At 33.6% G+C, this 27,665-nt stretch overlaps 2 protein-coding genes and 1 long non-coding RNA gene across 3 annotated transcripts; 1 reads left to right on the top strand and 2 right to left on the bottom strand.

Annotated features, from left to right (window-relative positions):
* Positions 1 to 13: 13 nt before the first annotated feature.
* On the bottom strand, positions 14 to 2,270 carry LOC105673052 (pre-mRNA-splicing factor RBM22). The gene is made up of 3 exons (XM_012368386.2): positions 1,779 to 2,270; positions 1,637 to 1,690; positions 14 to 1,234 (listed from the first exon to the last, which is right to left on the bottom strand). The coding sequence occupies exons 1-3, from the start codon at positions 1,830 to 1,832 to the stop codon at positions 92 to 94; spliced, it is 1,251 nt and encodes a 416-aa protein (XP_012223809.1). The 5' UTR covers positions 1,833 to 2,270; the 3' UTR covers positions 14 to 91.
* A 2,400-nt stretch (positions 2,271 to 4,670) lies between these two features.
* On the bottom strand, positions 4,671 to 16,698 carry LOC105667973 (uncharacterized). Its single transcript, XM_067358406.1, has 7 exons — positions 15,998 to 16,698; positions 10,161 to 10,463; positions 9,936 to 10,092; positions 9,679 to 9,869; positions 9,372 to 9,482; positions 9,166 to 9,304; positions 4,671 to 9,089 (listed from the first exon to the last, which is right to left on the bottom strand). Exons 1-7 carry the CDS (start codon positions 16,180 to 16,182, stop codon positions 8,934 to 8,936), a joined length of 1,242 nt encoding a protein of 413 aa, XP_067214507.1. The 5' UTR covers positions 16,183 to 16,698; the 3' UTR covers positions 4,671 to 8,933.
* Positions 16,699 to 17,149: 451 nt separating this feature from the next.
* LOC137000860 (uncharacterized) lies at positions 17,150 to 17,569 on the top strand. The gene is made up of 2 exons (XR_010891026.1): positions 17,150 to 17,448; positions 17,535 to 17,569. It is a non-coding gene; the product is annotated as an uncharacterized lncRNA (long non-coding RNA).
* Positions 17,570 to 27,665: the final 10,096 nt, after the last annotated feature.

Raw genomic sequence — 27,665 nt, forward strand, 5'->3', positions numbered from 1 at the left:
AATTGTAAAGATGTCAAAGGCATATATGTATATATTTTCATTCCAGATTGCCGTTATAATTGTACAATTGTTAATTCTCGTAAGTGTTACATTAATCTTCCGGCCAAGGTTTGCCTATACCCTGCGACGTGCCCATTCTGGATGGATCCTGGCTCGGATAGTGTATGGGAGTCGTTCCCGGCGGGAAGATCGGCGTCGCGGCTGCGGCGACGGCCGCGGCTGCCATTTGCGATTGGAACATGAATTGAGGAGCGACTGTCGGCGGCGGAATCATCATTGGCGGCATCATACCCGGACTGGTCTGCAGATTGAAGAAATTGTTGCCCATGCTCTCCGGCGGCGGCGGCGGCAACGCTCCGGGTAATCCCGGAACGGGTTCGAGGATCTCCCTGGTCGCCTCTGCCGCGGACACGGTCTGCCGACCCTGGGAGCGGCCCCACTTTATTGTTAGCCGTCTACCGCCCAGTATCAGCTTGTTAAATGTCCTTTCGGCCGCCGCCTCGGCGGCACTCCTCTGTGTATACTGAATGAAGGCGCACTGCTGACGCGGCACCATTGTCACCGAGCGGATCTCGCCGTACTGGTAAAAATGATCGCGTAACTGCTTCTCCGTTAGGACATCACCCAGATTGCCGATGTACAGTGTAGTAATGGACTTGTCCTCGGGCGGGTCAAGTTTCGGCATGGCTGCTGCACGGCGCATCAGCTTGTCCGCCACCGGATCGTTCACACCATAGTAACGATCTTTAATGTTCTGATCAGCCAGTGGATCGTCGGGATCCGTCGGCTTCTCGTGTCTATATGGACATTCCTCGCCGCGCTTACATTCGCCCTTCACCCAGAATGAGCAGATATGTGGTCGATTGCGCTTGTAGTAAGGACTCGTTCGTGCCAGCTTCATCAGCAGATCGCTAGCTGCAGCGGATTTGCCGACGGCACCAGCTGGCGTCGTCGGATCGATCTTGCCAATCTCATTGTCGATATTTTGTACATAGTATTCCTTATTCACATCGGAGCGTGGTAGATCATCCTTAATCTTCAAAGCAGCATCACGTACTTGGATAGGCAGGCCATATTCCAAATCTAACAAGCATGTCTGACAGACGTTCTTCAAACGACTACATGTCTGACAAACCTCGGTCTTCTTGAATCGCATTCTCGCTCCAGGACACCATCTGAACACTGTAAAAGGCCGCATGCATATTTTGCATTCTTTTCCATATCTCTCCTTTGTCTGCAAATGAAAAACATAACATCAAAATAAAATGACTTCGAAAAAAACTACAAGTATGTAGAATAACTTAGTATTACAAAAAAAAGATATTTATTACTGTTTAAATTTTTACCAAAGATAAAAATAAAATGTTCCAATTTTAAAAACTTGAAACAAACTGATTTAGCATACAAATGAGTAAAAAATATAAACTATAGGTTTTTATTAAATTAAGTAGTAAATAACGTCTACATTAGTTTTAATAAACAATATTTAATTTCTGATAAATAGAGATATTTCTTTAAGAGTCTTATACCAGCTTCTGCGTTCCATAACCAATCTAACCTTATAATCTTAGAACAAGTTTTTGTTGATACTGTACTGCTTCGTAACATAAAAAAATACTTGTAATTGCCGACTTACCATGCGAATATATGGATTATCTCCTAAACATGTCTGACACAGTATCGGAAATTCCTATATGAATAAAAAACGAAATAAGTATCAAATGTTGACGTGCCATTTTCGCTAACGGCAATAATCCATTGTAGATATTTCTGCTTACCGCATCTTCCCAATTTTGTCTGTTATATGTATTAGTAGTTTTTGACGTGGCCATTGCACATTAGTTTCTTAAAACATTTTAATAAAAGAATTCATTTAACATTTCCGTCACACATAATACGAAGTTTATTCTTTGTCGCTGCACTTTCTGTATTAGTGCAAAAAGTAAACACTGAGGGCCACTTTTTCCAACGTCTGTTAACTCTAAGGCCGAATTCCCACTGAGCGCGTCACGCGTCGCGTCATGACTCGCGTTACGACGCAACGCGAGGTAAGCTGAAGAATAGTGTTGTTCTTATTCACACTAAACGCGTCGCCGCAAGGAAACAAGAGATAATAGTAGAGAATAATAATTATCTAATAATAGTATTAAATAACAATTTGGAACTTATGAATATTGTTACATTTTCTGCGACCTGCCTCATAACGAATGCGCGCGATCTAGAATCTCGTACAAAGAAAGAATCTTTTGTCTCCAGAATGTCAAGCAACCGAACCGATGCGTCGCGCAAGGAGTCGCGCGGCACATGATGCAATAAAATGAGATGTTTTGATTGGTTAATTCGTGACGCGACGAATGACGCGACGCGTGACGCGCTCAGTGGGAATTCGGCCTTACACATCACCCATAATCGGGTTTAATAACATCTGTAGTAATAAAACTGGCCAATCACAGCTATTCTTCTGAATAATAAATTGACTGTGATTGGTCAGTTTCATAACTATAGATGTTATTAAACCTAATTATGGGTGACGTGTAAACGTAGTCACCATAGACATAGGAATATAGGGACCGAGCATATCGTTGCGGGGGGGAAGCTACTGCGGGACGGTGCGACGAGGTAAAGTGTGCCTAAATTTGATTGGCTATTAGTTTGCGCAAGCGCGATGTAAGTATCGTGCGACTTCCAGTGTGCATGGACATAGGAATATAGGGTCAGAGTGTAACGTCGCGAGAGGAAAATCACTGAAGGAAGGGGACGAGGTAAACTGTGCATATTTTTGATTGGCTACTATTTGACGCAAGTGCAATTGGTCATTATTCGACGCAAAAATATTATGCAATTTGGGCAGATATAATGAGCATTTGAAGTTATATCAAGAAAAAACATTAATTAAAATTGTTATTTTAAATATATTTTGTGAATATAAAAAATGGTGCAGTGTTTTGTACAGTCTTGTAAAAATAGATCCGACTATCAAAATTGGAAACAAAGTAATAGCAGAAATAATGTAAAAATAACATTTCACAGGTATTGAAATTATTTATTCATATTAAAGTTAATATTATATGTTTAAAATAATATTATATATTTTATTTTAAGAGTATAAGAGAGAGAGAGTTGTTAAAAATATTGTTTTTTTTTCTTAGTTTTCCCAAAGATCCTAAAACTCGTACATTGTGGTTAGATATTTTGGAAATAAATTCATCATCTATCCCAAGTACAGCTCGTATTTGCTCTGTCCACTTTGAAGAGAAATTCTTTGACAGAACATGTTTGATAACTCGACTTAGACGAAATGCATTACCTAGGGTCGGTTGTTCCAACTTCTTGGCAGGTTTACTCATCAGTTATTTATTAATAAATATCACTAATCCTTACTCAGTAGTTGAAATATCAAGTAAAATTACCTCTTGGTAATAACAATACTGGTAATTTTACTTGATATTCCAACTACTGAGTAAGGATTATTGATATTTATTAATAGGTAACTGGTGGGTAAACCTACCAAGAAGTTGGAGAAATCGGTCCCTAGTGTATAATAACAACAGCATACGTATAACGATAACCAATCTGATTCAGGCACAGTATCATGGCGGACCCCCCCGCATTTTGGCTTCACTCCCCTCGTCTATCAACCAAGTTTACGCTCCGTCCCTATATTCCTATGTCCATGGTAGTCACAAGTAAATAATAGAAAAATAATAGACTGTGATTGGTTAATTTTTTACGGTTTAAAGCTTACTATATCTATTGTAGATTCAGTCTTATAACTAGTAAATCTAGTAAAAAGTTTTGTAACATCGAGAAAAAAATAACGATGTTGCGATTGATCGAACATAAATACATTAGATGAATAATCGTTTTCTTAATAAAAAAAAAAACAACGATGTTCGATTAATCGAGTGATCTTCTTAGAACATATAGGGTGTTTACGATAATTCAAGTTCGAGTTAGTTTCACTAGGACCGAAAAATGAGATAGACATAACCATCTAGAATCTTTATGATTTATGACAACTCAACGCTGTCTTGTATTGCTTGAGTTAAATTAATTGAATTTGTTGAGTTTATAGAGCAAATTTTATTGTAATAAAAAAATGTTAACTGCAAATCAGTCTATGAAAGAAACAAATAATGTTGGTATGTATGTTGGTATACCTTTTTAATAGATATAATTATATATATATGTATATAATTATATTTGTTAAACTCAACAAATTCAATGAATTTAACTCAAGCAATACAAGACAGCGTTGAGTTGTCATGAATCATAAAGGTTCTAGATGGTTATGTATATCTCATTGTCGGTCCTAGTGAAACTAACTCGAACTTGAATTATCGTAAACACCCATATACTGGAAGGGGCATAGTCTATCTAAATATACATAACAAAAGTGTCCCCTACATCTATCTATCCTTGTCTGTACGAAAACGGTCAATGCGCTTGCGCGAATGAATAACCGCTTAAGTTAAAAGTAGAAAGATTTAAAATAAGTGGAAGGCATTTGAAAATTTGATTATAACAATTTATTCTTTAAGTTATATTATAATATAATTGCAATATATTATAAATTATATATAATAATATGTAGTAATATGTAATAATAGTCTTGCAAAATAAAATAAAAATAATGATGCACATAACCAAAAACAAATACTGTAATGAACAATAATTATATACAGGATGTACAGGATAAATTAAAATAAGATAACAAACTTTGAGGAGCGAAACCAACCATGAAAAAAAATTTGACATCAACATATGTCCGTCAAACTTACTGTTACTGATATAAAATATATATTATTAATAAAAAATAAAAAAGTAATATTTATTATTATGTAATATTCTCGCTCCTCTAAAGTTTGTTATCTTATTTTAATTATATCTTGTATATATAGTAACTAGTACAATAAAAATTATTATAATAAATAATAAAAAAAATATTTAAAAACTTCATTGATCTTTAAATAGTATTAGTTTTGTATACTTTTTTATGATTATTTCTTTAGACTTGATTATATTGGAAGGCTTGTCATAGATAAGCTTGTATAGTTTGTCATCACACACATCAACATAATCGACGCATGCGTATTGCAATAAAATGTACAGACAAGGATAGATAGATGTTGAGGACAACGGCAAGTCAGCTATGCCCCTTCCAGTATATATGTTCTAAGGTGATCTTTGCCCATCTCTACTTCTTCCAGTAGTATATGTTCTTAGAGCTGAATAGTCGTTTCAAGTGCAGTTTACTCCAACGTATTATCTTAAAGATGGGCATTACTGGATTGATTGCGAGATAGTAAAATACTAGAAATGCACCATAAATCATACAGTATTTTCAGTAATTTACTAGCTCGCAATCAATCCAAAAAACAAAAATATACCGTGTGCCGCTGGCACTTTAGGAGCGGCACTATTAATTTATGAGTGGGGTTTTCTCTCAAGATTATTGAAATTTATGAAAATTTATTGAGAATATTTTTCTATTTTTAAATTTATCATGTGGAAATATTTTAATAGATTTCCATGTCAACCATGAGGTACTATTGCTGACGCGTTTCTTTTCCCTCTCTCTCTCTTTTTCTTTTTTTTTTTTTAGTCATTGAGCGTTATTCAGAGTCCGTTCTTATCAATAAAATTGCCTTACGTATGATCCTAAAATGCTATGAAGCAATCAGAAAGCCATATTAGTATCTTAAGACAGTACTTAAGATAATTCTGAAATAAGAACGGACTATGAATACCGCCCATAAAAGGCCATTTTATCTCATAAAAGGTCAAGAAAATCTAATCTTTTTCATATTTTATTTTTTTTAATTAAGATTTCATTATTTTTTATTTTTAGTGAAGTAGGCCTACTGAGGAAACCACACAAAAAGAAACCCTAGCGGCTGCATCGCGTGCGGTAAAGAGAGGGCGGTATTCATAGTCCGTTCTTATATTCAAAATCGTCTTAAGCACGAACTTATATTCGCTCTCTTCGTCACACATAGATTGTGTCTGACGAAGAGAGCGAATATAAGTTCGTGCTTAAGACGATCTTGAATATAAGAACGGACTATGAATACCGGCCAGAGGAAAGGATGCGTCAACCACAGAAATCGGTTGAAATGTTTAATTAATTCCAAGCATTGTTCTAGAATTTTCTTTTTATCACGTTGCCTGCCGAACCGATTTCTTATATTATTCCGTTTTTTATTGGCGGTGACGATGCAATGACATCATTAATTACTTCTAAATTACTTCAAATGTCTAATTAAAATTATTAAATAAAAAGTGTTTTTAACACAAAAATACTATTTCTCAAGTCAATACTATTTCTCAAGGGCCAATGTCCACGATGCTAGAAATCGGTCCGAGATCTCGGTCTAAGAAATGTATAACCAATCAACTTGCATATTTTACAAAAATTCATATGCATACTTTACACATGCATATATAAAAAAAGGCTTTGTAAAATAGTAAATATACTTTAGTAAACTTATAGAAACTTTTATATTTATAAACTTTTATTATAAAAAACTATTAAAGAATCAATGATCTTATTGGTCAATAACCTAATAAATTTGCTCACTTTTGTAATTTTTACTACATTGTATAATACACAAAGAACCCCTGTATGTAAGAGCCATGATACGGGCAATATAAGCGAGCGATCAGACAAGGAAAGATAGCGGGATTGTTTTGTCTCTTTTCTTCGCAGGCTTATTGAAGCCTTTATTTTTTTATACACATGTATAGAGCATACATATGAGTATAAACATGTATAGACTTCAGTGAAGAAAGTCTACAACAGAAAGAGATAAAATAATCCGAATGCTTTCTTTGCGTGATCGCATCTTGAGCAGCACGGCGCATTTCAGTTTGTAAAGAGTTAATTAAATTTATGTAAATAATCAATATACAGGGTGATTCAAAATAACCTGATGTCCTTGCAATGCCATATTTTTGAGTAAATTCTGAGACAATTTTTCCTTTTACAAAATTTTGTTTGAAGCTTAGTTTTCGAGTTATAATTGAAAATAGTTTGCTACTTACGAGTCCGATACAACGGACAGGCAGGGACGGTGCAATGCGTCATGAGACGATAGTAAATACTTGACAATCTCATTAAGTTGCACGTCCCCAAGATCTATAGAGAGAAGGTTACCTCATACGTAAAGAGGGACGAGTGGCAAGAGGGGCAAATGCAAAGAAGGGCGAGCGGCAAGGAGGAGCAATGATGATGTCATTTGCGCGCAGTAGCGCTCAGACAGCTACTGTTGGTAGAGATCATCATGCTCTCCTCTTCCTTCATCGCTCCTCGCCAACAACCGGTTTTACTAAGGCACTAGATATGTAGGTATTCTCATCCGCCATTTTGGTTCCTACTAGATGGAGAATTATAGCGTATATAGTATCATGATGTAAGAAGATAGGTGTACCATTGCGCATAATGGCAGCCGTATGACGTCAGCATGATAGGACAGCCAATCAAACGTGGTCCAAAATGCATCCGCGAAATTCTAATATAGAATTATCATATTATTAAAATGTAATTAAAATTTATAAAAATATCTTATGAAAATAATAAATTTGCAATATAAAATACAGTAGCAATAAATGACAATTACCCACAATAATAAATAATATCAATTAATAAATATTATATAGAAAATTAAGTGTTTCCAACACAAATGTGTGAATACATATATTTAATATCTCTTATGATATCTCGTATGATCAGTACGACTTATACAATTCTTTACACAACACGTTGGCATAGTTTTTAAATATCTTTTAATATTATTATATTTAATAACCTTCGGTGTCAACCGTGTCAACATATTTTTGCAGCCATATTACTTTTTAGCATTTTGGACCAATTCCTGATTGGTCGAAGAGCGATCATTACTTTGGACGACTGCGCATTCACGGCAATGGTACACCTATCTTCTTACATCATGTATAGTATAGTATAGCGTACATGTGTAACACGTCAATTATTAAAAATGATTCAGGACTTTTTTCGACTCATTTTTTGGCAAGGAATAACGCTATGTACTTAGTGGGCAGTCTTTAAGTGTCACCCTGTATACGCTATAATTCTCCATCTAATAGGAACCAAAATGGCGGATGAGAATACCTACATATCTAGGCTGCGTTCCCATTTTGTCTCACTCAGTGCAGTATCCAGTGGCCGCCATTTTACTGGATACTGCACTGGAGAAGCGTTCCCAAATTACTGGATTGGCTAGTGACAATCGTACCTCGTTCAGAATAATCACACACGTTAATAAAAAAAATCAATGTGTACTGAAAAAATAAAATTATGTACAATAATTATATACAATAAACATTATATATTATAATTTATTGTTTTTAAATGTGAAGTTATACAAACAAATAATCGGTATAATCGTTGTTATAATATTTAAAAATAACGCTAACACTTATTAATACATTGCTAATTGAAATATTTACTTATCAATATAATAATCTTTACTGGCAATAATTGCTTCAACACTATTTACATATTAACTAACAATTTTATTTAGGTTATGAGCTAATACGTGTGCGAAACTGTCACTAGCCACTAGCCAGTCCAGTAATTTGGGAACGCTTCTCCAGTGCAGTATCCAGCAAAATGGCGGCCACTGGATACTGCACTGAGTGAGACGAAATGGGAACGCAGCCCTAGTGCCTTAGTTTTACTGAGGTAACCTTCTCTCTATAAATCTTGGCGCGTCCCTGCCTGCCCGTTGTACATACCGGACTCGTAAGTTGCTACCTATTTTCAATTATAACTCGAAATCTAAGCTTCGGACAAAACTTTGTAAAAAAAAAAATCGTCTCAGAATTTGCTCAAGAATATGGCATTGCAAGGACATCAGGTTATTTTAAATCACCCTGTATAATAAAAAAAATTTTTACTCAACTTCCTTTATTTAATAAAAATTGCTGAAAAAATTTTCTATTTTTTTATGGTCAAAGTGGTCTTTTCCCGTAAAGTCCAATTCAAAAAGATCTGTTTCTGTAGCAGCATACATATGGGTACTATCAAATTCTAGAGAACATATACCTGAGTCGTCCACATCATACGTCTAAAAATTTTTAAGATAGTTAATAATAATTCACTAATAAAGTACAAGATACAAAAAATTTGAAAATAATACAAACTTGAATGGCAACACTCTGTCTCTGATCCCATAGAACACCCATATAATGCCCTGTCATAAAAGTGTTCATATTATCTGATGAGCAACAGAATAAAAGGTCATATTTGGAAGAATCCCATGTACGTACAAATTCGGATGTTCTGAAATCACAGTAACAAATATAGATAAATTGAATGGCTAATTGGTATTAACAATAAGATTTATTACCTCAAATCCATTTTTTTAATAAAATTTTCAAAACACATGAGAATAGTGTGAGTATCCTCCCATATTAGTTGCTGACAAAGATCATCATATTTTATATTCATTATCTGATAACTAAAATTCCTTTACATTAGTTTGTTGTATATTCCAAACATACGTACTTGTTAGGTTCATATGTATTATATTTTGGCATTTTTATATTTTTTTAAAATTTTCGGGTTGTCAAACCGTTTATGTAAGTTATAAAATATAAGTCAATGTTTAATCAAACATTTGTAGAAACCTATTAATTAATTGAAACATAACTTACTTTTTATCAATATCGTAAATATGAAACGACGAATAAGAATAATAGTCAAAACTATTAATGGAATTAGCCGCAAATTTTGTTCCTATAGGGTCAAATGAGATTGATAGCCAATTCGTCATAGATTCGTCGTCTCCATAAATTATTTCCTTTTCTTTCGTATAACCTTTTCTATCATCTGTATATTTCAGTATCTACAAAAACAAACTTTTTACATACTACATTAACATAGCATTATTACAATTTTTCTTTAATCTTACATTTATTGAATTATCACAACCAGTTATAATGTGTTGCGATGTTGCGTTTATTTGTTGGATTTCATAATAACAATTAAAAAATTCAACATTAAGCATTATTTCAAAATAAACATTATTTTGATTATCCTCAATTTCCCAGTGGTAAATATGACCATCTCTGCAAGATTTTGTCAAAAATAAAAAAGAGAAATAAACATGAAACACAGTTCATAAATAAATACTCACCTGGTGCCACCTATGATATAATTATTGCAATGAGCAAAAGATGTAATAAAAGTATCGCTTCTTTTCATAATCTTTTTACCGCTTTCAATGCTACCGTTCATTGCGCGATTATAAGCAAAAAGATTACAGTTACCACAAAACCAAACCATATTTTTAGTCATTTGTACGTAATTACTATTATATAAATGTTCTATATTGTTTTCCATTATTTTATGTATTTGTCTTTTTTTACATCCTTTATATATCCACTTGTAATATGTAATAAATATAGAATTTTTATATAAAGATAATAGTGGTTTACATCTGTGAAAGAAAATAAGACATGTGTTCTTCAATGTGATATTATGTAAAATTGTTCATATCTATCTTTTGAAAATATGTAAATATTGAAATATATTTTAAAAAGATATAATTAAAAAATTAAATCAAGTTTTGCTAAAAACAAGATAAAAAATTGTGACTTAAGAGGATCTTAAAGTGGTTTGTTTTACCGATTTCTTTCAAATACACTATTTTTTTTTTGGCCATGTAGAATGAAAAATTTTTTTCTGTAATTAAATTACATATGCTAATACACTACGGACGGTCGATTTAAAAAAATTTTTTAAGACACGCAGCCAAAAAAACAAAATTTACGAAAAATAGAAGGTAAAACAGATACTGTATCCTGGCTTGAAAAGTCCACGATGCTAGATATCGGTCCGAGATCTCGGTTCGAGAAACATACCCACATAGAACATGACATCTAATAGACGTCCATATAATCTTTATAACTCCATACTACATCTATCTCTACGATGGATATTAGATTTCTATTAGGCATCGTCGATGTTAAATCGCGTTGCTATGCGCTTCTTTCTTTTCCGAGCTGTAAACTGTGGTGGACGGTGGACTGTTATAAAATATATTTTTTGTATTTAGTACAAATATAGTACACACATAAAAATGAGTAAATAATATAAAAAACTCGAAGTTTAGGCTCGCAAAAATTAAATCGATGGCGTAGCAGAAGGATCTCAAGCTAAAGAAGATTGTAGTTCTTAGAATCTTTTATTTTAACAAATGTTTCTCATAAGCAACAAACATTTCGGCTGATCATTCAGCCATCTTCAGTGCTAACGTTACAAATCCGTTTAGTAGAAAGATTGTGGTTTGAATTCGTCATTAATAAAATTATTTGGAAGTAAAGTCACAAATGTGATTGCGAGATAGTCTTGTTTATGTAGGTGTTAACAGAATGTCACCATATTCTCGACTGTCTCACAGTTCTCGACTGTCTTGCAGTCGAGAACATGGTGACATTCTGTTAACACCTACATAAACAAGACTATCTCGCAATCACATTTGTGATTTTACTTCCAAATAATTTTATTAATGACGAATTGAAACTACAATCCATCAAAGCTCTATGAAATATTTATGGAACATCTATGATTGCTGCATATGATATCTATGAATATATCTAAAGCTGTATCCCCATGGAAAAAGAAATAGCGGAACGGAACAGTGGCTTAGTTTACACCGATTGTTTAGTACGCGTACCAAGTACTAAATCTGCTTCTTCGATAGGTATAAATATATAATTGTTTAGTGTAAAATCTACACCAATCAAAGAAGCAAATTTAATACTTGGTACGCGTACTAAACAATCAGTGTGAACTAAGCCAGTAACGGAACAGTAGTTAAAAAGAGATATATTTATCATATCTCTTTTCCTCTACTGTTCCGTTACTGTTCCGTTCCGCTATTTCTTTCTCCATGGGGATACAGCCTAATGGATGTCGAATGGAGGTATGTAATGCAGAACTGTGGATGTCTAGTAGACATCTATAAGAGATCACTTGGACATCTAATAGAAGTTTCAAATCTCAGGGGTATAGCCCATAAAATTGCTGTTTTTCTATAAAAAATGCAAGTTGATTGGTTATACATTTCTTGAAGAAATTCGGATCGATTTCTAGCATCGTGGACTTTAGACTTGAGAAATAGTATTTTTGTTAAGAACACTTTTCGTTTAATAATTTTAATTAGACAAATTTGAAGTAATTTAGAAGTAATTAATGATGTCATTGCATCGTCATCGCCATTAAAAAACGGAATAATATAAGAAATTGGTTCGTCAGGCAACGTGATAAAAAGAAAATTCTAGAACAATGCTCAGAATTAATTGAGCATTTCAACCGATTTCCGTGGTTGATCCTTTCCTCTCTTTACCGCACGCGACGCAGCCGCTAGGGTTTCTTTTTGTGTGGTTTCTTCAGTAGACCTACCCCAGGGAGAACAACAGGTCTAAAAAACGTCTAATAGACGTCTATTAAACGTTTCTTAGACCTATTGTTCTCCCTGGGACTCCATTAAAAATAAAAAATAATAAAATCTTAATTAAAAAAAATAAAATATGAAAAATATTAGTTTTTTTTGGCCTTTTATGAGATAAAATGGCCTTTTATGGGCGGTATGCATAATCCGTTCTTATTACAGAATTATCTTAAGTACTGCCTTAAGATATTAATATGACTTTCTGGTTGCTTCATAGCATTTTAAAACCATACTTAAGACAATCTTAAAGGTGCCTTTTCACCCTGACGCTCGACGCTCATTTTTAGCGTCCAAATATGTCACGTGAACAAAGTTGACGCTGGATGTGAGAAATGCATGAAAAGAGTTTCTCGTAAAATTTAGCGTCAGTCAGCGGTCTGCGTCGGTATTCATCAATATTTGTATATATCAAAACTGTTAAAAGTTTTTGTCACTGATTTTGTTCAGTTAATTTTTTCACTCGCTTTATTAATAATTACTGTTTTAAATATTAAAAAAAGTGTAATTAAGTAGGAATAAGATAAAAACCTTTGGTTACCAGTTCTACTTATTTTATCGAAAATGCTAAAAAAATGTTTATTAATAATTTTTTTATTATATGTAATATTTTTTATTATATGTTTACAAACATAAAATATTTACTTCATGTCATATTATTTATTTTGATAAGTATACAAAATGTATATCTTTTCAATTAAACAAAGTTTCATATTATTGCAAACTTTGATAAGTAGAGTAGGAAAAACGATATTAGAATAGTTGTTCAGTATTAGAAAATTTCTAATGTAATACTTAAAAATAGCATTTTTTAAAGTTAGAAAATTAATTGTATAGAATAAAAATGCACAGCATATTTGTATATATTATATTTCAAGCTTTTATTTATAATAAAATAACTTTTTATTGAATTAAATTTACATAACATTAATATTAAATTTACATAATTAAACATATATAATATAAAGATAATTATAAAAATATATTTTGCAAATAAATACAATACTGCTGATTCTTCCAAACCTCAAAAAGTATCATTTTTAATTCATTACTTATTCATTCTTTTTATTTTCTTTATATATATATGTAGTATTGGATAATAAATTCAATTATTACTTTTTATTACTTAAATAACATCCATTTTTATTAACAAGGTTGAAAGACCACATGAGACATATGCAAATCCAATAGCGAATAGCACGCACAGACAGATCATCGCACAGATCGCACGACTTGACGCTAAAGCTAAAAAAATCCAGCTTTTTTTTCTTGACGCTAGCGTCAACTCGAAGTCACGTGACTATGGGCAACGCTGAAACGAGCGTCCCATGAATTTGCATCTTAAAGATAAGAACGGACTCTGAATACTGCTCAATGACTAAAAAAAAAAAGAAAGAGAGAGGGGAAAAAACGCGATAACAATAGGTTTGTTCTTTATTGCTGCACTGAGTTTACTCTGCACTGAACTGAATTAAAATAGTGCAAGCGGGAACAAGTTAGTGTAAGTAAGTATAAAGAACGTTTTAGTGCAGTGATCAACATGATGCACCGCGTAATATTAAATGAATTATTAGATTCTTCGGATGAAGAATATATAAATTTAATGCCATCATTTATACCTCTTTTAGATGACGATGACGATGGTAAGATATGTATTTTATGTGCAATGTATTATTATTTATTGTGATATATTGATAAAAATAAAATTTTTTGGAAATTTAATCTAATCAAACCTAGTAACTATTTTCTTTTTTTAATTTTAATGAATTACGATTATTACATTCAATTTTTAGAATGATACAAAAGATTGAACGTGTCAAAATAAATAATTAAATAGAAAATATTGTTCATAATTATAACAATTTGGATTTTATCATGCATTTTCGATTATTGATAATAGTAGCATATGAACAGATAGATCGATTTAGAGTATTGGAAATATTTATTTCTTTACAAAGTATATATTATTTTTAAATAGAAACAAAGCTTTGAAGATGATATTTAATTAAATTTTATATATATATATATATATATATACATATTTTTCAGCTGTTCTGTAAATTTTTAATTATTATTAACAATATGTATAATTTTATGTTACACAAATACAGCATAAAAAAACTCTTATATACATTTAGCTTTTCTAAAAAGACAAAACCTTTCACATTTAATAAAAGTTAATAGATCACAGCTTGATTTTTTTTAATTCAGATTATTAGCACAATTTCAGTGCTTATAATTTAATTTTAAGAAAATTATTAATTACTTTAATATTAAATAGGATACTTTAATATTTATAATAGGTTGTGTACTTTTTAAATTTTCCACCATTATCAACTTATTCGATTCTTGCACTGCTCTACACTGCTTGTTCTTGCTCAAGACCCAGTGCAACGAGTACAGTGAACTGTTGCACTGAGTTTTGTTGCACTGCAATGAAGAACGGATTGGTGCACGTTGCATTGCAATAGAGAACGCTTTGGTGTCACTAGTGTACATTAGTGCAGAAAGTTCAGCAATAAAGAACAAACCTAATAATACCTCATTGGTGATGTGGAAATTTATTGAAACATTTCCACATAATAAATTAAAAAAAAAAAAAATAATTTTAATAAAATTTAAAAAATCTTCATAAATTTTAATAATCTAGAGAGAAAACCCCACTCATAAATTAATAGTGCCACTTCTAAAGCTAACGGCACACGGTACATTTTTGCTTACTGAATTGATTGCGAGCTAGTAAATTACTGAAAATACTGTATGATGTATGATACATTTCTAGTATTTTACTAGCTCGTAATCAATCCAGTAAGCAAAAACGTATTGTGTGTCGCTGGTTTAACACTCGAGTCGAGAGCTTACAACCAAGAGCCGATAACGTCACGCGTGTGCGTTCGACCAATGGAAGAGAGCGGATGTCTCGCTTTCATTGATCGCACACGGACGCGTGACGTCACCGGACGTTTTTGGTTGTGTTGGTATGATGCTTGCTTTCTGTTTCTGGCAGCACTGCACTCGACGCTGATCCGAGTCAAAATCTATAGAGAAAAGGTTACCTTAAAACCGGTTGTTGGCGAGGGACGCTGAAGGAAGGGGGGAGTTAGAAACAACTTGAGGCGAGAGGCAATGAAGTAACGGGGGAGCTAGAAACAACTTGACGGCGAGGGGCGATGAAGGAAGGGGAGAACATGATGATCTCATCTGTGAATAGTAGCTATCTGAGATAGCTTCTGCTCGCAGATGATATCATCATTGCTTCTCTTGCCGCTCGCCCTTCTCTGCATTTGCCCCTCTTGCCACTCGCTCCTCTCTGCATTTGCCCTTTTTGCCGCTCGTCCCTCTTTGCGTATGAGGTAACCTTCTCTCTATAGATCTTGGGTCTGAGTAGCTTTGACGCGCCCGATGAGAAAAGGAAAGAAAACACGTTAATCACAAAAATGGGCTGAAATGCTCAATTAATTCCGAGCACTGTTCTAGAATAAATTAAAATATAAATAAAGATTCAGATTTATTTAACTTACCGTTCACAAAATTTTCCCGATTTCTGATTTGTGACAAGCAAATGTTCACTTTTTTTCTTTAATGTATCATATGCCACAATATTAAATTGTTTGCATACCATACTAATCTGTGATAAAGTATATACATCACAGAAATTAAAAATTATTTCTAATATCTCGTTCGGAAAAATATACGAAACAGACATATTTGTCTTCTTAATTGAACGTTACCACGTGAGAATATAGATATTATAACCGGTACGTTTACTTCACTGAACGTTATATATTTTATTTTTAAAGTGGAATGTCTTCAGCTTAAGGTTACACGTGTTAACGATATAGTGGCCACGATGCAATTCTTCTTTTCTCGGCGAGCTGTGGCAGCTATATCAATTCTCGTCCTAGGTTTTCTAGAGCACGAAGGCCGAATTTCCACTGAGCGCGTCACGCGTCGCGTCATGACTCGCGTCACGACGCGACGCGAGGTAAGCTGAAGAATGGCGTCGTTCTTATTCACACTGTACGCGTCGCCGTAAGGAGACAAAAAATAATAGTAGAGAATAATGGCTTAGTTTACACCGATTGTTTAGTACACCAGGTCACACAAATGCCTTGACATATGAAGTTGCCGAGTGTCAAGGCCACGGTGTAAGAATATAAGGTGGTTTCACGACCATTGTATTCTATCAAAAAATCTGTGATCAAGATGTCATAGTTAAGGCATGTCACACAAGATGTCGCGTTGGTGCAAAATTCCAAGTAAAAAAGAATAGAAGATATGGATAGATGTGGATAGAAAAGGATAGATGATGAATCTCTAAAGCACATCTATATATAATTATAGTCCTAATAATACAAATTTTTTAAAATAAAACTTTTAACATTGTGTATAAAAATATATATTACTGACAAAATGTTTTTTTATTTTTTTATAACAAATTATTCTTAGTTAAATTTACAGAAAAAATAATTAATAATGTATTCCAGTCTTTATAGAAAATTAAGTTTTTTTAAGAAAATGAATATTTATAATTAAGTTTCGCAGGACAATAAAATTTTAATAAAATTTCTATATATATATATTTTAAGTCGCTCAACACGTAGCCACCTAGCGGTTCAATGTGGAACAATGACAGGAAAATCACAAAAATTTGTTGCCGTGCAACCACCTTATTCTCTTACACCGTGGTCAAGGCATATCGAGTCGGCGTGTTCTGACTCTATATATTTTTACATCATGATTGTGACATCCGGCAACGCTGTTGTGGCTGTGTGAAAGCAGCTGGAGTGAAGTAAAGCAATGTGACAAGTTAGGTTAGGTTAATAAATCGCCTATGTATGCGTCCGTGTGACGGTAACCGACGGCTAAGCACACACGGACACGTGACGTAGACGATTTTTGCTTGCGTACGTGCTTCCCCTGTCGCGATGCCATGGTGTCAGCGGTTTCGAGTTTGCATCACCGGAATAAGGTAAGATTTAATATATTATACACTTGAAAATTGCGTGCTACATTTCATTAAGTTTTTAAAATTTTTATTAAATTAATTTTTTTCAGAGAAAAAGACAGAAGTTTATCGCGAAGAAGTGAATCTCGGCCTATTGGTACTAGGATATATGATCGCAGATAAGTTTATATTTATATTCACACATAATCCTTTTTATTACAGAAGTTTTACTACATATTATTATTTTTCAGGTGTTCTAGAAGCCAATCTGTTACCAAGAACAATGACGCGGAAAAAGATTGATGTGTATAGATATATAGGTTATGGACAAAGTAATGAATGTGGCATTGTGCATAATGCCCGAGATCATTCGGGCAGAGTGATAAATATTTGTTAATTTTTAATTTAAAAATTGCTTCAACCAGGCAATATAAATATAAATAAATATTAATAAATATAAATTATATATTTATATATTTATTTATCTATATAATTATATTTATTTATATTAATATTTATCTATATTTATTTTTATTTACATTGCCTGGTTAAAGCAATTTTTAAATTAAAAATTAACAAATATTTATCACTCTGCCCGACTGATCTCGGACATTACGCATAATGCCACATCACTCACTTTATTACTTTGTCCATACTTTGTACGAAGTTTATCTTTTTCCTTCCAATGTAGAACACCTGAAAATTAATAATATGTAGTAAAACTTCTGTAATAAAAAGGATTATGTGTGAATATAAATATAAACTTATCTGCGATCATGTATCCTAGTACCAATAGGCCGAGATTCACTTCTTCACGATAAACTACTGTCTCTTTCTCTGAAAAAAATTAATTTAATAAAAATTTTAAAAACTTAATGAAATGTAGCACGCAATTTTCAAGTGTATAATATATTAAATCTTACCTTATTCCGGTGATGCAAACTCGAAACCGCTGACACCATGGCATCGCGACAGGGGAAGCACGTACGCAAGCAAAAATCGTCTACGTCACGTGTCCGTGTGTGCTTAGCCGTCGGTTACCGTCACACGGACGCGTACATAGGCGATTTATTAACCTAACTTGTCACATTGCTTTACTTCACTCCAGCTGCTTTCACACAGCCACAACAGCGTTGCCGGATGTTACAGTCATGATGTAAAAATATATAGAGTCGGAACACGCCGACTCGATATGCCTTGACACTCGGCAACTTCATATGTCAAGGCATTTGTGTGACCTGGTGTACGCGTACCAAGTATTAAATCTGCTTCTTTGATTGGTATAGATTTTACATTAAACGATTTATATCTATCGGAGAAGCAGATTTAGTACTTGGTACGCGTACTAAACAATCGATGTAAACTAAACCAATAATTATTTAATAATAGTATTAAATAATAATTTGGAACTTACGAATATTGTTACATTTTTTGTGATCTGTCTCATAACGAGTGCGCGCGATCTGAGATCTCGTACAAAAGAAGAATCTTTTGTCTCTAGAATGTCAAGCAACTGAACCGATGCGTCGCGCAAGGAGTCGCGCGGCACATGATGCGATAAAATGGGATGTTTTGATTGGTTAATTCGTGACGCGGCGGATAACGCGACGCGTGACGCGCTTGTGGGAATTCGGCCTTAGAAAAGGAAGAACTTTGAAAGATAGAGACAGTTACTGTTTGTCGATGAGATCATCATGCTCTCCCCTTTCTTCATCGCTCCTCGCCATCAAGCTGTTTCTAGCTCCCCCCTTCATCGTCCCTCGCCCACAACCGGTTTTCCTGAGGTACCTTCTCTCTATAGATTTTGTGTTTAAAGTACGTACAAATCAAAACATAACCATCATTTATTATTGTTTACGATCGCGATGAGTATAAATCACGGACTAAGGAATAGAGGGACCGAGTCTAAAGTCCTAGTTTAGGCGAGAGGGGATGGTAATTCAAGCGTGCGGTGGGGACTGCTTTCCGCCATATTGATGTAGCGATTCTCATACAAAGATTCTGTGCTGTGACATGGTTACACTCGTGTAGTGGTGCCACTAGACATAACGAGTGACAAGCGTAAAGAGGTTAGGCGGTTTTATTATTGTTGTACTATAAATTTTATAAAATACTTTAACTTTTATTACTCTGAGGCTTTTGGCCGGAGCACAGACTTTTGCATAAAGCATAACGCATAAGCATAAGGAAATTGATTGGTCCATTTCCTTATGCATTTGCTTATGCTTATATATAGACCAATCAATTTCCTTATGCTTATGCGTTATGCTTTATGTAAAAGCTTGTGCTCTCGGCTTTTGCATACAGTAGACAAAATATTATAAATAGCAATAAACATTTAATATTAAAAGGAGAAAGTATTTTACATCTAACAAAAGAATAAAATATATTAATTAGTTCCAATTCTTAATTTATGCATTAATTTTTTCTATTCTTTTTATTTTTAAAATAAATAATTCCAATTTCTTATTTCTAATATTTAATAATTATTTCTATTTCTATTTCTTATTTTGTTTATTGTGCGCAGGATCTGACTTTCATTTTTCACACATACGCAAATAGTGAGTTCTATGTGTGGTGATTACTAAACGAATATGGCGGCCCCCCCCCCCCCCCGCCACAAACATGCTCCCCCGGTACAGCTTGTGCTCCGTCTCTCTATTCCTTAGTCCGTGGTATAAATATATTTTGCAGATGGATAAAATGAAAATTCTCTAGAATACCATTCCAAAAATTGGCAACATGAACTAGATTCTGTGTTCGACTATGCTCTTCTGCTGTGTCGAACCGTGCCGTGGCGTATCATTGTTGGAAAGCACCGTGTCTGACATCGTGTCGATGTGTGTCGCCTAAATGCCTTGAAAAGCTCCCATTGTCTTACAAAAAGAACGGGTTGTTAGTAAAATTAAGTTAGGATTGTCGTGTCTGAACGCGTCCATGCTATCTTGCCAATTCCGCATTAAGGGCCTATCCCACAGATGTCTATACTAGTACTAGATCGCTAACTTCGTCAAAAAAGCTGAGGCCGGCAGGATTTCCGGTTTCGGCCATGACACCCTACAGCAAAATGGCGACTATGCGTGTGTAATGTGTATAGGCCCTCACACACAAAATGACATAACTGCATATGCATAGCATAATAGCGTTTTCGATTATACAGGATTTGAACGACCCAAGATTGGTTAATGACGTCATTGCAACCTCTCCACCAATGAAAGACTTGCATTTATAGTAAAATAGTGATTGATCAACCCTAGATCGTTCAAACCCCGTTTATTCGAAAACGCTATTAGTTTTTCCATACGTCAAAGCCTAAAGTTAGCGATCTAGTACTAGTATAGACATCTGTGGCCTATCCAGACAAACTTGCATAATTGCATAAACATATGCATAAAAAAATTGATTGGTTCATTTCTTTATGCATTTGCTTATGGACCAATCAATTTTCTTATGCATATGTTTATGCAACTATGCAAGTTTGTCTGGATAGGCTTTAACTCGCGGAACGACAACTACAGAATGGTCATGATTGGACGATGTTTCGTGACGTTATTCTGGCGAACCGCATTTCCGCAGTTTCGCAGTTCATGGGACTGCACCCTCAACTTCCAGCTTGCCGGCAAGAGAAGAGTTGCATCGTGACCACCATATCGTTAACACGTGTATCCTTTAGTTGAAGACATTCCACTTTAAAAATAAAAAAGAATAACGTTTAGTGAAGTGAACATACCAATTATAATATCTATATTTTCACGTGGTAACGTTTAATTAAGAAGACAAATATGTCTGTTTCGTATATTTTGCCAAACAAAATATTAAATATAATTTTCAATTTTTGTAATGCTTATACTTTATCACAGATTAGTATGGCATGCAAACAATTTAATATTATGGCAAATAATATATTAATAAAAAGAAGTGAACGTTTGCTTGTCACAAATCAGATATCGGAAAGATTTCGTAAACGGTAAGTTAAATAAAGCTTAATCTTTATTTATATTTCAATTTATTCTAGAACAATTTATTCTAGAACTAGCTCGAAATTAGTCGAGCATTTCAGCCGATTTTCGTGGTTAACGCCTACTTTCCTCTCTTTATCGGACGCGCCAAAACTTCTCGGACCAGCGCCGAGTGTTAGGAGCGGTACTATTCATTTATGAGTGGAATACCGCTTATAAAAGGCTAAGAAAATTTAATTTTATTTATAATTTTTTTTTTTTTTAATTATGAGTTCGTTATTTTTGGTTTTCGATGAAGTAGGCCTATAGGAGAATCCACACAAAAAAATTCTAGTGGCTACGTTGCAATCGGTAAAGAGAGAAAAGATCTATAGGCCGGTATTCATAGTCCGTTCTTATATTTAAGATCGTCTTAAGCACGAACTTATATTCGCTCTCTTCGTCAGATACAATCTATGTGTGACGAAGAGAGCGAATATAAGTCCGTGCTTAAGACAATTTTGAATATAAGAACGGACTATGAATACCGCCCATAGAGAGAAGGTTACCTCAGTAAAACCGATTAGGCGAGGGACGATGAAGTAAGGGGGGAGCTAGAAACAGCTTGATTGCGCGGGGCGATAAAGGAAGGGGAGAGCATGATGATCTCATCGAAGAGGGACGAGCGGCAAGAGGGGCAAATGCTGAGAGGGGCGAGCGGCAAGAGGGGCAATAATGATCTCATCGGCAAACAGAAGCTATCTCAGACAGCTACTGTTTGTCGATGAGATCATCATGCTCTCCTCTTTCTTCATCGCCCCTCGCCATCAAGCTGTTTCTAGCTCCCCCCTTCCTTCATCGCTCCTCGTCATCAACCGGTTTTACTGAGGTAACCTTCTCTCTATAGATCTTGGGAAAAAGTGGTCTTAATTTCCGAGCACTGTTCTAGAATTTTCTTTTCGTCATGTTGCCTGCCAAACTGATTTCTTATATTATACCGTTTTTTGTTGGCAGAGATGATGCAATAACATTATTAATCACTTCTGATTTAATCCAAATTTGTCCAATTGAAATTTTTAACCAGTTGAGTGGTAATGTATCATATATGTACAAAAAAAAGTGCCAAACGTGATAATGTATCATATATGTACATTTTTAAATAACTTTACTAATTTTCAACAGATTTGCACAAAACTTGATATCCTAGGGTTTTTTGGGCTGCTGAATTCGAATCTGTTGTCAAAATTGCAAAATTCAAAATGGCAAATTGAATATGGCGACTGTTAATTGTTAAAGCGACTAAAATATTGGAGTTAGGTAAAATATGTATAAGACCTTTTTTTTAGAGCTTTTTATGAGCTTTATTTTTTGTTTTACATCTTTTTCCGTACAATGAATACTTTCTGAAATAATTAACAAAAACAGTTTTATTTTTGATCTTTTGTGGGGGGCGGGGGGTCGGAGGGGGCATTTTCGCCAAAAATTCATTTAGGAATATTATTTACTAGATAAAATAAGTTTATGCTAAATATAAGCCAAATCGGAGGTGATAGCTTTTCGGAAGTCCACCCCTAGCTTTTTGATCCACCTCCATTTTTGACTGGAAAGTCGTAGTAAAAATTTTCAAAAATTATTATTCTTGTTTTAAAACGCCCTTTCAAATGATCCTCACTCGACCCATAGTGCCATTTAACATTTTCCATCTTTATTCTGCTCTCCCTGCCCCCCAGGGTGTGGGGGGGGGGGGGAACCAAACCCATTCCGAAAAGTTGTTTTTTCGAAAACTTTGAAACCATGTTTCACCGTTTTTGTTATTTTAATTTTTGGCTTTTACCACTTTTGGCACAAATCTTTCGGAAAAGTCTACCATTCAACTGGTTAATAGAAAAGTGTTCTTAACAAAAATACTTTTTCTCAAATATAATACAATATTTGTCTATAAAACTTTTTTACATATTAACGTTAAGTCACAACTTTCTATCTTGTTTTATGCAAAAATTGATTTAATTTGAACACATGTCTTATTTTTTTTTTACAGATGTAAACCACTATTATCTTTAGCAAAAAATTCTAAATTTATTACAAATTTTAACTGGATACATAAAAGATATAAACAAAGAATTATAAATAGCATTAAACCGCAAAGTGCGACATATTGTTTTTATCGTGATAAATGCATACAAATGACTACAAATACGATTTGGTATTTTGTTTGTGTGTGTGTGTGTGTGTGTGTGGAATGATCTTTATGCTTATAATCGCGCAAAGAACGGTACCATTGTTGGAAACGATGAAAAGATTATGGGATTTAACTGTGGTATTAAATCTATTGCTCATTGCGATAATTATATCATAAGTGGCGACAAGTAAGTATTTATTTATGAACTATGTTTTATGTTTTTTTTTTTATTTTTGACAAAAATTTTTGCAGTTTTGGTAATATTAACCGCTGGGAAATTGAGTATAATAAAAATAATATGAAACGTTTAAAAAAACATAATTTACATACGTTATATCGCGCTATTAATCAAATAGACGCAACATCGCAACACATTATAATTGGTTGTAGAAATTCAATAAAGGTAAGATTAAAGAATAATTGCAATAATGCTATGTTAATGTAGTATGTAAAAGTTTATTTTTGTAGATACTGAAGTATACAGATGATAAAAATGGTTGTACAGAAGAATACGAAATAATTGGTGGAGTCAACGAATTAAATGTGATGGCAATCTCCTTTGACCCCATAGGAACAAAATTTGTTGCTAGTTCCATTGATAGTAGATTTGTCTATAAAAAATCGTTGTTTCTAATTTTTGATATTAATAAAAAGTTAGTTTCAATTAATGTTTCAATTAATTAATCGGTTTCTATAAATGTTCGATTAAACATTGTTTATGTTTATACAGACACTATTATATGATCAGATTTAATAACATTTCTAATTATAACTTACAAGGACGATTTGATAACCCAAAAATTTAAAAAAATCTGAATTTGCAAAAATATAATACATATAAACTTAATTTAAAACTTAAAATAATATATAACAAACTAATGTAAAGGAATTTTAGTTGTCAGGTAATGAATAAAAAATATGATGATGTATGTCGACATCTACTATGGGAGGATCCTCACACTATTCTCATGTGTTTTAAACATTCTATTAAAAAAATGGATATGAGGTAATAAATATTATTGTTAATACTATTTAGCTATTCAATTTATTTATATTTGCTACTGTGAGTCAGAACATTCGAATTTGTACGTACATGGGATACTTCCAAACATGGCGGATCATTGTGTTGCTCATCAGATAATCGGTACACTTTTATGACGGGGTATAATACGGGAGTTCTATGGGATCAAAGAAAGAGTGAAGCCATTCAAGTTTGTATTATTTTCAAATTTTTTGTATTTTGTACTTTATTAATAAATTATTATTAAATGTTTTAAAAATTTTTAGGCCTATTCTATTGCGGAATATCCCGAAATGCATGTAGAGTCTCTAGAATTTGATAGTGCCCATATGTATGTTGCTACATACAGTAATCTTTATGAATTGGACTTTACGGGAAGAGACCACTTTGACCACGAAGAAATAGAAATGGCTTTTGACACCTTTTATTAAATAAAAAAAATTGATTAAAAATTTTTTTTATTATATTTTGAATGTTTTTATCGCTGAAAACGAGCGATGAGCGACGCATGAAAAAATACCTTAAAAGATCTGATAGAATACTCCAATGGTGATGAGCGCTCACACAACCGTTGTGTTTTCTGAACGCACTTAATGCTAGCGTATGCATTGTCGCGTCCTTTGTTTTACTGTGTCCTGTTCAATCTTGTGTACAACAGACAAAACTGTTTATTATAAATAAGTGTGAGGTTGTTGTATTGCCAAGCTTGCGGTATAACTGCAGCAGCTCGACATTACGGGATAACGTTTCATCGGTTAATATTTATCAATAGTTATTATTACCAATAATAATGAGAATTTTATCTTGGAGTTTATGATCTATCATATGTATAGTATTGTGAAATTGTAGATTCACAATAATTACTAAATAATTATTTATATTGCGGGCTTTGTATCACATAAATCAGCTAAGTCACTTGCGTGCGAATCTCGTATTGGTGCCTTGTTTGGCCTACAGGAAAATTTGATGGCTAGTTTAATAAAACTTAAGGATAGTGGATGTTTAGCATATCCTAGCGACAATGTTATAAAAATTTGTATTGTATGCAAAAAGTTTTTAGGAGAGAATCTTATGATCAATATAACTTATATATAATAAAGAAAGACAAGCTAATACAACGTATAATGGCGAAATTTTTGCATATTACTATATTTAGAAAATTGCAGAGTTATGTGCTGGACAATCACTCATTAGAAAATCATATAAATCTATTGTTAAAGTCGATCGTCGAAGATTATCTTAATGTAAGAATTAAGTATGCATGTAATAGCATAAGCGCAAGTGATAATAAGAAACTTTTATACCAAGCTTATACTATTTAAAGGACAATAAAAGTGTAAATTCATGGGATGCTCGTTTCAGCATTGCCCATAGTCACGTGACTTCGAGTTGACGCTAAGTCAAGAAAAAGAAGGCTGGATTTTTTCAGTTTTAGCGTCAAGTCGTGCGATCTGTGTGATGATCTGTCTGTGCGTGCTATTCGCTATTGGATTTGCATATGTCTCATGTGGTCTTTCAACTTTGTCAATAAAAATGGATGTTATTTAAGTAATAAAAAGTATAATTGAATTTATTATCCAATATTACATATATAGGGTGTTTCATAATGTCCGTGCCAACGCTCGTGTGCGAATAGAGTGCGGTAAACTGAATAGAAAAGTCCTTTACCGTTTTGCAATTTTCGCAATAGTAATTGAGATATTAATTAAAAGGGATTGACGAATAATCGCGCGTTGCGCGTAGCTAGATCGTGGGCTGTACACTCTAAACATGACAACAACGAGGATCGCATGGCAATAAAAAATAACACGTAGCGAGAGCAGGAGTGATATGCGTTGCAGTGTAGCCAGATTTGGCCCGGTTTTTCGCGCATGTGCGACGCGGCGAACGCAGTGAAGTGTTTCAGTCTAGTAAAAGAGTATACCATATGGTACCCGTTTATTTTAAAAAATTATTATTTTCTGAAAAATCAATAAAAAAATAAAGTATATTTACATATATTTATATTTTTATATACATATACATATACATATAAATATATGTAAATATACTTTATTTTTTTATTGATTTTTCAGAAAATAATAATTTAAAAAATGAACGGGTACTATATGGTATACCTTTTTACTAGACTGAAACACTTTACTGCGTTCGCCGCGTCGCGCATGCGCGAAAAACCGGGCCAAATCTGGCTACACTGATGCGTTGTTATCATTGAAATATATACCATACTGGAACGAGCACGTCTTTGTTCTCGACCGGTCAAATGGAGATAACTGTTCGGACCCGGATCTCTTTATCTAACCAACAATTTCGGTCACGTGTTCACAACTACTATTAGTAAGGCACTAGATATGTAGGTATTCTCATCCGCCATTTTGGTTCCTACTAGATGGAGAATTATAGCGTATATAGTATAGTATAGCGTACATGTGTAACACGTCAATTATTAAAAATGATTCAGGACTTTTTTCGACTCATTTTTTGGCAAGGAATAACGCTATGTACTTAGTGGGCAGTCTTTAAGTGTCACCCTGTATACGCTATAATTCTCCATCTAATAGGAACCAAAATGGCGGATGAGAATACCTACATATCTAGTGCCTTAGTTATATATGTCTATGGGTATTTACGATAATTCAAGTTCGAGTTAGTTTTACTAGGGCCGAAAAATGAGATAGACATAACCATCTAGAACCTTTATGATTCATGACAACTCGACGCTGTCTTGTACTGCTTGAGTTAAATTTATTGAATTTATTGAGCAAATTTTATTGTAATAGAAAAATGTCATTTATTATTATTATTAATTATATTATTATTAATTTATTAAAGAGGTATACCAACATACATACCAACATTATTTGTTTCTTTCATAGACTGATTTGCAGTTGACATTTTTCTATTACAATAAAATTTGCTCAATAAACTCAACAAATTCAATGAATTTAACTCAAGCAATACAAGACAGCGTCGAGTTGTCATAAATCATAAAGGTTCTAGATGGTTATGTCTATCTCATTTTTCGGTCCTAGTAAAACTAACTCGAACTTGAATTATCGTAAACACCCTATGGAATTACCATCCCCTCTCGCCTAAACTAGGA

This window comes from Linepithema humile, chromosome 6, assembly GCF_040581485.1.
Source record: "Linepithema humile isolate Giens D197 chromosome 6, Lhum_UNIL_v1.0, whole genome shotgun sequence".
NCBI classification, from domain to species: Eukaryota; Metazoa; Arthropoda; class Insecta; order Hymenoptera; family Formicidae; genus Linepithema; species Linepithema humile.

Bases quoted from the DNA above. Each gene is read 5' to 3' on its own strand.
- LOC105667973 (XM_067358406.1), bottom strand. From the start codon at position 16,182: ATGTCTGTTTCGTATATTTTTCCGAACGAGATATTAGAAATAATTTTT. The intron at 10,464-15,997 runs GTAAGTTAAATA...TTTCTTTCACAG, and splicing joins TCGGGAAAATTTTGTGAACG to ATGTAAACCACTATTATCTT. The intron at 9,483-9,678 runs GTAAGTTATGTT...AAGGAATTTTAG, and splicing joins ATTTACGATATTGATAAAAA to TTATCAGATAATGAATATAA.
- LOC105673052 (XM_012368386.2), bottom strand. From the start codon at position 1,832: ATGGCCACGTCAAAAACTACTAATACATATAACAGACAAAATTGGGAA. The intron at 1,691-1,778 runs GTAAGCAGAAAT...TTATTCATATAG, and splicing joins GACAAAATTGGGAAGATGCG to GAATTTCCGATACTGTGTCA. The intron at 1,235-1,636 runs GTAAGTCGGCAA...TTTCATTTGCAG, and splicing joins ATAATCCATATATTCGCATG to ACAAAGGAGAGATATGGAAA.